The sequence below is a fragment of the Talpa europaea genome, assembly GCF_964194135.1.
Source record: "Talpa europaea genome assembly, chromosome: 7".
In the NCBI taxonomy this organism is placed as follows: domain Eukaryota; kingdom Metazoa; phylum Chordata; class Mammalia; order Eulipotyphla; family Talpidae; genus Talpa; species Talpa europaea.
Genome location: NC_140074.1, coordinates 10,417,797 through 10,427,787, shown reverse-complemented (window position 1 = coordinate 10,427,787; position 9,991 = coordinate 10,417,797). Strand labels below are relative to the sequence as shown.

Sequence of the window (9,991 nt, the reverse complement as noted above, 5' to 3'; positions counted from 1 at the left end):
TGGTGGCATAGGGGTGAAGTCTCAGTGCTGTCACCACTACAGCCTGAGTTCAATCCCCAGCCAGGGAGCTAACCCACATATGGTATAGGAGGCCTCGCCTGTTTGCCCACTGCTCCCCTCAGCAGTGTATTTCAGTAGATCCTCCTGTTCTGCTCCCCACTCTGTCTTTGGTGAAACCTCTCACTCCCTGCACCCCTGGCCTACACCCCAGTTCTTCTATGCAAAAATAAAAAAAAAAATAAGTTTTTAAAGTAGCTTAAGAAGTAAAAATATTTTAAAAGAACACCAAAATCTGAATACAGATGATTTATTGCTGTACACAGGGGGCTCTAAAAACTGGCTGGATGGTTGAGACCTGGCAGTGCATGAACTCACAGTACGGGCTTGAGCAAATCACTTAACAACTTTGAACCTCAGTTTCCACATTTGTAAAATGTAAAATCACATTCCACAAATGTAAAACACTGGATGGTTATTCAGAATTTCCAATTCTAATTCCGTTCTCTATTTGCCAATGCAAGTATTATATGGATAAAAAATAATAAAATTGTTTAAATAACAGAAACTGATACGCTTTCAGAGTCATTTATAAGTGCAACCATATTTTTTAAGTTCCCTCACTTGCAGCCCCAAGTAAGACTTACTAAACTACAACTTTTCGGAAAAATAGGCTCGAATTCGATCCCCAGCCGGCCAGGGAGCTACCCACATGGCACAGCAGACCTCTCCTGACTCACTCGCTACTCCCCTCAGCAGTGTATTTCGGTCTGTCTGCCTGTTCTCTCCCTTCTCTGCCTCTGGTGAATCCTCTCGCCCCCTGCACCTCTGCCCTGTACCCCAGTTCTTGTATGCATAAATAAATCTTTAAAAAAAATAGGCTGTTACCTGGATAGCACTGTTCTGAGCTTAGATAGAGAGTGGATAGAAGCAAAGGAAACAGCACAGTCTCTTTGGCCTTTACATATACGCTATCCTTCAAACCCACAAGATCAATATTTTATTAAACATTTCTGCAAGGCAATTACCTTCTGGTTGACACGGAGATGAACAGATAAATAAGACATAGTTCCTGATCTCAGTGATTTACAATTTTAAAGAAGAGACAGGTACAGAAAAAGACAGAATAAAATAAATGTCACAATGGAGATTTAAACAAAAACAACTAACCATAAAAATCTCAAAAATTCCAACAGGGGGCCTCCCTGGTGGCACAGGGGTTCAAGTCTCAGTGCTATCAAGCTGTCAAGCTGTTGCCAGCCACTGTGGCATGAGTTCAATCCCCAGCCAGGGAACTAACCGACATGGCACAGCAGACCTCTCCTGTCTCACCCGCTGCTCCCCTCAGCAGTGTATTTCAGTAAATCTGCCTGTTCTGCTCCCCACTCTGTCTCTGGTGAATCCTCTCATCCCCTGCACCTCTGGCCTGCACCCCAGTTATTGTATTCATAATAAAAATAAGTCTTTAAAAAAAAAGAAATGATAGCATATTATTTTCTAACTCTTATATTGATGAACTTAAAACAGTGGATCTCAATCAGTTTTTTTCTTATTCAAATTGCTCATTTTTATTTTTTTTACATCATTGTTCATTTTTAAACAATATTTGCTTCCCCCCACTCCCCCAGGTGTAGTCCCCACAGAGTTTCCTTCCCCAGTGCACCTGTGCACCATCACCTCAGTCCCCTGTGCTCCTCCCTCCCTCCCTCTGATCCCTCTCCCGCCTCCTCCCCTGCAGTGTGTCTCTGTCAATCAGAGACAGTTTCACCCCTGAGGGGACGACTGGCTATGTCTAGAGATATTTTTGGTTGTCACAATTTGGGGAAGCTGCAGTGGCATCCACTGGGTAGAGGCCAAGGATGCTGCTAAATATCCTACAATGCACAAGACAGTCCCCTATAGCAAAGAATTGTCTAGTCCAAAATATCAATAGTTCCAGGTTTGAAAAAACCTATTCTAGACAATGACCGTTGGTTACTAACATCGCTAAAAGACCATCACTCACTTATGGCAACAGCACAACTGAGGCAGGGATAAGTGATTTTGACCAACAGGTCGCCAACAAAATGGTCTGATCAATTCAAGGTAAATAAGGTTCGTATGTCTATCCTCCTGCTTTGTTGTTTTTTCCATGTTTGACATTTTCCATCATAAAAAGTTTAAAAAACAACAAGATCTTCTAATAGCTTAATTCAAGGAACATTTAAAACTTATTGTAGGGGCCTCCCTGGTGGTGCAAGGGGTTAAGCACAGCACTATGAAGCTATCCGCAGCCTCTGCAGCACGAGTTTGATCCCCTGGCGGCCCGGGCCCGGAGCTACCCCGTGGCTCAGAGACACGCCCCCTGCTCCCCTCATTAGTGTATTTCAGTAGATTTGCCTGTTCTGTTCCCCACTCTGTCTCTGGTGAATCCTCTCACTCCCCGCACCTCTAGCCTATATCCCAGTTCTTGTATGCATAAATAAATAAATCTAAAAAAAAAACCCTATTTTAGCAAACCCCTCTGCACTATTTAATATTGTTGGTTATTACACTTTCCTTAGACTCTCGATTCCTTGGATTCCATGGCACCAGGCTTTCTAAGAGATTCTCTTCCTTTAGTTCGTTTCTTCTCAGTCTCCTTCATGAACTTCTCTGCCATGCATCCTTTAATGTTGGTGTCCCCAGGATCGCATTGTCAGCTTATTTCTCCCTTTACACACCCTACCTGGATGACCACATCCGCTTTCTTAGCTTCCTTTACCCTCACCCTTCAGCTGATGGTGATTATCTCTATCCTCCTCCTAGATCCTTTATCTCAGGTGATGTTACTCAGTGATCTAAACTAGAAATTTAAAAATTACTCTGGCTGATGCTCTTTCTCCACACAAGACTCACTTTGGATACTCATCAACCAGCAAGTTTTTCCATACTAGTTGAACACTTCCTCCACTCCTTCCCTGTTATCCCTCTCCTTATTCAGTTCCTCATCCTCTCTCCAGACTGGAGCACGGTCAGAGCCTCCTTCCTAAATCAGTCTCTTCCTAAATCTTTCTAAAACAGGAACATGCTCCTTGGCTTGGAATTAATATTACCAACTACAGTAATTCTCAAACTTGCATAAAGGTTCCGATAGGTGCTGGTTATCAACTATATTATTTAAAGAAATGAAACAAATTCCAAGTGTTTATAGATCTTATGCAACTATAGAACACACATCCACATGGAGTTGCAGATGTTAACACTGACTTAATGTGATGAACATGTTTTGCTGGAACCCAATTCCCCCTGGAAGAGCGCATAGGATGCCCAGGGCCCAGGCCCGGGTCCTCGAAGCCGCCTGTCTCCCACGGCTCTGGGAAGACTTGTCAGTGTCTTGGGTTTTTCTCCCAACAAGTGCGGAACCTTCTCGTGCAGGGTGCTCTGGGCGGCATCTGGCCTTCTCTCAACCTCCTACAACGTTTATAATTTAGAACCGCCTTTATTCTTTTCTCAGCGCCTTGACAAATGAACAGCACTTCTTGGCTCAAACTCTCACAAAGATGGGACAGGACGGTGAAGAGGCAGTCACGGCTGCAGACGATGCTTATATTAATTTTTTTTAAGATTAATTTATTTATGCACACAAGAGCTGGGGTACAGGCCGGAGATGCTGGCGGGTGAGAGGTTTATCAGAGACAGAGTGGGGAGCAGAACAGGCAGACTGACTGAAACACACTGCTGAGGGGAGCAGCAGGAGAGCCAGGAGAGGTCTGCCGCGCCATGTGGGTTGCTCTCTGGTCGGCAGGGGATCGAACTCGTGCCGTAGAGGCTGCTGATTGCTCCACAGGGCGGTGCCCAACCCCCTGCGCCACCAGGGAGGCCCTTATATTAACTTTCTTTTTGCTGACCACACAAACAGAAACGCAGCGCTTGAGAATTTTTTTTTAAGAACTCAGCCTCGCCCTCTGAAGTTCCGCGCAGGGCCGCCTCCGTGGCGCCGCTAGGTGGCGCCGCGCTGACCGAGCCACAGCCGCTCGCCCCCGCGGTCCCCGGTGCCGGGGGCCGTCCCTCGTGCCCCGCGACGATTGGCTATTTCGACCGGCGGAGGGGGTGGAGCTAGCGAGAACCGGAAGCGTCGGGTATGGAGAGGCACAGGTCCTGAGATCGCACATGCGCACTCGAGACCCGCCGACTTAAAGAGGACAGCTGCGGCGCCTCCCTGGTGGCGCAAGGGGTTAAGACGCTGCCTATAAAGCAGACCGAAGGCTCTGCAGTACGAGTTCGATTCCCCCGCCAGGGAGAAACCCCCATGGCGCGGCAGACCTCTCCTGTCTCACCCGCTGCTCCCCTCAGCAGTGTATTTCAGTCCGTCTGCCTGTTCTGCTCCCCGCTCTGTCTCTAGTGAATCTTCTCACCCTGCCCCCACACTTCTGGCCTGTACCCCAGTTCTTGTATGCATAAATAAATGAATCTTAAATAAATAAATAAAAAGAGGACAGCTGCGGCGCCTCCTCCGGGCTGAGGGGGCAGAGGTTCTCCTGACAGCGGAGTTGGGGGGTTCACCCTGACGAGGGCCACACTGCGGGGAGGAGTCACTTTGAGAGGAGGGGGTCACAATGGCTGGTGAAGTCACTCCAAGAGGAGGGGTCCCCGCGCGGGGGAGCGCCCAGAGGACAGCCTCGCACTGAGGGGCTGGGCACACCGAGGGTGGGGGTATCACACTGGGGGGAGGTCCCATGGGGGCGGGGGTGTCTCGCCGAAGAAGAGGGGTCCCCGAAGGGGGTGTCTGAGTGAACAGGGGTCTCCATGACGGGCGGGGATCGCGCGGAGAAAGGGGCTTCCGCGCCGGCGGAGACGGTGCCGCGAGGTCGTTTGGACACAACCCAGGTCCAGGCTGGGTGGTCCCCGGGCGGCGGCGCTGGACTCTGAACCGTGCCCGAGGGAGGCTGGATGGCGTGAGGTGAAGTTGGGGTCACCCCCGGGCTGGGCCGAGGAGGGCTCAGCTCCGCCCTGGGGCTTCACAACGGCCCGCGGGTGGAAAGCGCCAGGGAGTCCGGGGGTTCGGGGTGCCGGGGTCGACCCCGGGGGTCGGGCAGGCGTGGGCTGCTTCCGGGGCGCCGGGCCCCGAGGGCTCCCCTTTTCCGCCCTCGGGTCCTCGGAACCCAGGACTCGCGCCCCTTCCCCCCAGGTCCCCGCCGAGCGCCCCGCGCGGACCGGGAGGACGGACGCCCCGGGAACGGGAAGCCGCAGGAGCCGCGCGCGCGCCCCCTCGGCTCCCGCGCCCCTCAGCCCCTCCGCTCGGCCATGCGCGCCCCGCGCCGCGCCGCCCCGACCCCGCGGGCCTAGGGCGCGGCGGCCGCGGGCGCCGACCCGGGCGCTCACCTGCGGGGGCGTGGCCGCCGCCCCGGGCCGGGCGGGAAGGGGTTAAGCGGCGGCGCGCGCAGCCCCGCCCCCCGCAGGCCGCGGCGCCCGAGCCCCGGCGGCGAAGCGGAGCAGCCGCCGCCCGCCCGCCCGCCTCCGCCCGCGGGGAGCCCGCCCGCCGGCGCCCGGGAGCGCCACCGCCGCCGCCCGGCCCAGGCCAGGCCCAGCCCGCGGCCTCGCGCAGCGCGGAGCGGAGCGGCGTCCCCCGGGCCCCGCGAGCCGGGAGGCGGGGGCGGGCCCGCCGGCTCCCCCGGACCCCCATTCTCTAGGCGGGAGCGGCCGCCCCGGCGCCGGGATCCGGCCGGGCCGGTGCCCATGGCGAGCGCGGCCTGCCCGGGCCCCGGGGACCCTGCCATGTGAAGCAGGCCCGGGCTGGGGGCCCGGCCATGGCCGGGGAGCGGCCCCCGCTGCGGGGCCCTGGGCCCGGGCCCGGGGAGGCGCCGGGGGAGGGGGCCCCCGGGCCGGGGGGCGCGGGCGGAGGCCCGGGCCGGGGCCGCCCCTCCTCCTACCGGGCCCTCCGCAGCGCCGTGTCCAGCCTGGCGCGGGTGGACGATTTCCACTGCGCGGAGAAGATCGGGGCCGGCTTCTTCTCCGAGGTCTACAAGGTAGGACCGGCCCGGAGGGCGGGGGGGCGGGACCAAGCCTCGGACGCGAGCCGGGAACTGGGGGGCTCGGACCCGGGAACCGCTCCGCTTGCCGCCCCCAGGTTCGGCACCGACAGTCAGGGCAAGTCATGGTGCTGAAAATGAACAGGCTCCCCAGCAACCGGGGGAACACGCTGCGGGAGGTGCAGCTGATGAACCGGCTCCGGCACCCCAACATCCTAAGGTGAGCGGCCTTCAGGATGCCGGGGAGGGGAGGGATCCCGCGGGAAAAGTGAAGATGTGGAGGGGCGGGGGCTTTTGCAGCCTGCTCCACCGTCCCCCTCCTTCTCCAGGTTCATGGGGGTCTGTGTGCACCAGGGGCAGCTGCACGCTCTTACAGAGGTGAGGCTGGGCCCCGGAGAGGGAACCCCCCTTTAGCACCCCAAGGGAGGGGGAGGCAGCCACCAGGTGCCTCTACAGAGGAGTAATGACAGGCAGCAGCACCTGGAGGCGTCCCTGAGCATCCCTTTGGGCGGGCCACAAATGAAAGACCCCGGGGCCCTACCCCTGGTCCCCCGGAACGGTGCTCTCCACTAGAACTTTCTGCAGTGATGAAAATGTTCTGTATTATCTGCGCTTCCAAAACCGCAGCCACTCGCCACGTGTGGCCCCGGAGCCCTGGAGACACAGCGGTGTGGCTGACAAATGACAGATTTAGTTTTATGTAAACATGATCATTTACATTTCAGTAGCCCCACTTGTGTGGGACAGGCAGCCCTGGGACATGAATGGGGGACCCTACAGCACGGACTCACCCTTCTGATTCTCCGTGTCCCCTGGCTATAAACGGGAGTTTTAGAGTGCTGACGGGAACCTTCATGTTCGTTTCCCTCCTCCTCCCCCTGTGCCCCAGTATATGAATGGGGGAACCCTGGAACAGTTGCTCAGCTCCCCTGAACCCCTGTCCTGGACCGTAAGGCTCCACCTGGCTCTGGACATTGCCCGGGGCCTGCGGTACCTGCATGCCAAAGGTGTGTTCCACCGAGACCTCACATCCAAGGTAGGCTGGACCAGTGGGTGGAGGCATGAAAGGGGAGTTGAGATTTTAGGCTGTACCTAGCCTATGGATGTTGGCATGTGGGCAATGAGTTTGTGCAGATGATGGAGTAGCAGGGCACAGGAGAATGGGGTACTCAGGTGAGGGGGAGTGTTCCGAGGGGAGTGAGTGGAGTGATGGAGGATGGTGCAAGACTGAGGTGCATGGTGAACTGGGAGACCAGAGAGGGTTGGGGTTGTTCTGGAATGACAGGGGTTCGGGGTTTTTATCGGGAGGTCAGAGAGCTGAAGGTCACGGGTGTGTGGGATGCTGTCTGTGTATCAGAACTGTCTGATCCGACGGGAAGACCGAGGCTTCACAGCTGTTGTGGGTGACTTCGGGCTGGCTGAGAAGATCCCTGTGTATAGGTAAACACCCTGTCCCCAAACTTCCCATAAGGCCCCTACCTACGGGAGGCCCCCAGGGGGTGGGGGGGTGGGGGGAGGCGCACCTCGCCCCTTTCTGCTTGGAGAGGATGTCTGAATAGAGGCTTCTGACCACTCTGCCCCCACCCTGACAGGGAAGGGGCGAGGAAGGAGCCGTTGGCTGTGGTGGGGTCCCCTTACTGGATGGCCCCAGAGGTGTTGCGGGGTGAGCTATATGATGAGAAGGTAAGACATCAGCCTTTCAGATCCCCAAGGCCTTCCAGACACCCCCCGAGATACTCTTACAAGGCCTCATCCCCAGTTCCTCAACAACTCTGTGAGATACTCAGAAGCCCCCAAGATCCCCCTTGTCTTTCACAGTACCCCTCCAACACGTGAAAACCATCAAGACTGCTCCCCAAATTCTGGCATATTCTATCAAAATCCTGACATGAAAACTGTCACTTCCTTTGAGATGTCCTCTAGCCTCCCCTCACCCCCAGCCTCCTCAGCTAATAAGCGTTGTCTCCCCCACATAATCCCCTGGATTCTGAGGAGGAGACAGGCCAAGGCCTTCGTGGAGAGGTTGTGCTCACTCACCCTGCCTGTGTGCCGGGGGAGCGCTGCCGAGGGGGGCTGGCTCAGGCAGCTGCTCCAGGACCACTCTGGGTGCTGGGTGATGTCGGTGAAGGGGGCACCAGTGCCCTGACGCTATCTCCTACCCCCAGGCTGATGTCTTTGCTTTTGGGATTGTCCTCTGCGAGCTCATCGCGCGCGTCCCTGCGGATCCGGACTACCTGCCCCGCACTGAAGTGAGCTCCCTGGGCGTGAAAGGTGGTTGCGGGCCCGGCTGGGCAGGAGGAGAGCCCCAGGAAGGCTGACGTGGACGCCCCTCTCCCCTGTCCCCGCAGGACTTTGGCCTGGATGTGTCGGCTTTCCGGACCCTGGTGGGGGACGACTGCCCGCTGCCTTTCCTGCTCCTGGCCATCCACTGCTGCAGCGTAAGCGCGTCCCTCTGCTGCCCTCCGCCCACCCGCCAGCTGGCTTCCAGGTGGTCGGGGCGAGCTCACGGGCCCTCTTTTGGACCCCGTCTCTACCCCTCAGATGGAACCTAGCACTCGTGCCCCCTTCACCGACATCGCCCAGCACCTGGAGTGGATCCTGGAGCAGCTGCCTGAGCCAGCCCCGGTCACCAGCGCTCCCCCGGCACACAGGCAGGGTGAGTGAGCCCCTCCCCACCAAGGCCTTGGCCTGTCTCCTCCTCCCAATCCAGGGGATTATGTATTTATTAGTCCAGGAGGCTGGGGGCAGGGGAGGCCAGAGGACATCTCAGAGGAGGTAATTTTCTAATCCAGAGCCTGGAGGGGAGGGGAGGGGGAAGAGAAAGAAAAGGGGGCCGGAGGTGACATCCTTCCCTCGCCAGAGCACCCTGTGCCGAGGCCCCGCCAGCTCGGGTCAGTGCCCGCGGCTTCTCTCCCTGCAGGGGCTGCTCCGCGAGAGGGCGCCTCCGCCATGCTTCCCCGGCCAGACCCCCGGCTCTCCCGAAGCCGGTCCGACCTCTTCCTGCCCCCGTCACCAGAATCGCCCCCCAACTGGGGGGACAGTCTGACTCGAGTCAACCCCTTCTCGCTGCGGGAAGACCTCAGGGGCGGCAAGATCAAGCTCCTGGACACACCCAGCAAGCCGGTCGCCCCCGTGCCCCTTGTGCCATCGCCGCTGCCCTCTACCCCGATGCCCTTGGTGACCACGCCGGAGACCTTTGTCCAGCCCGGGACACCCGCCCGCCGCTGCCGCTCGCTACCGGCATCCCCCGAGCTCCCCCGACGAATGGAGACAGCGCTGCCGGGGCCTGGCCCTCCTGCTGTGGGCCCTTCTGCTGAAGAGAGAATGGAGTGTGAGGGCAGCAGCCCCGAGTCAGAACCCCCAGGACCCGCTCCCCAGCTGCCCCTGGCGGTGGCCACAGACAACTTCATCAGCACTTGCTCCTCAGCCTCTCAGCCCTGGTCCCCGAGGCCGGGACCCCCCCTTAACAACAACCCCCCAGCTGTGGTGGTAAACTCCCCACAAGGCTGGGTTGGGGAGCCCTGGAACCGGGCCCAGCATAGCCTGCCCCGGGCAGCAGCCCTGGAGCGGACAGAACCCTCGCCGCCCCCTGCAGCTCCCCGCGAGTCCGAGGAGGGGCTGCCCTGTCCAGGTTGCTGCCTCGGCCCCTTCAGCTTTGGCTTCCTGTCCATGTGCCCCCGCCCCACACCAGCTGTTGCCCGCTACCGCAACCTGAACTGTGAGGCGGGCAGTCTCCTCTGCCACCGAGGACACCATGCCAAGCCACCCACACCCAGCCTGCAGCTGCCTGGGGCGCGCTCGTAGCAGTGGGGCCTGTGGCCTCAGGTCTCCTACTTGGGCCTTCAGGACGCCCTGAGGACAGAGCACACGCGTTGGACAGTGCCAGCCCTGGATGGGCTGCCCGGCTCTGCTCCCCACACGGGGGACCTCAGCGTGGACTCAAGGGACAGAGCATTTCCTCTCCAGCCCCTGGGTTTGTTCTCCCATGGGGATCACTGAACCAG

At 58.1% G+C, this 9,991-nt stretch overlaps 1 protein-coding gene across 1 annotated transcript; it reads left to right on the top strand.

The window, feature by feature from the left end:
• Nucleotides 1-5,765: 5,765 nt before the first annotated feature.
• On the top strand, nucleotides 5,766-9,791 carry TESK1 (testis associated actin remodelling kinase 1; the record flags this gene model as incomplete). Its single annotated transcript, XM_084238132.1, has 10 exons — nucleotides 5,766-5,984; nucleotides 6,086-6,207; nucleotides 6,317-6,365; nucleotides 6,877-7,023; nucleotides 7,345-7,427; nucleotides 7,580-7,670; nucleotides 8,153-8,236; nucleotides 8,336-8,425; nucleotides 8,529-8,643; nucleotides 8,908-9,791. 10 exons carry the CDS (start codon nucleotides 5,766-5,768, stop codon nucleotides 9,789-9,791), a joined length of 1,884 nt encoding a protein of 627 aa, XP_084094258.1.
• Between the last annotated feature and the right edge of the window lie 200 nt (nucleotides 9,792-9,991).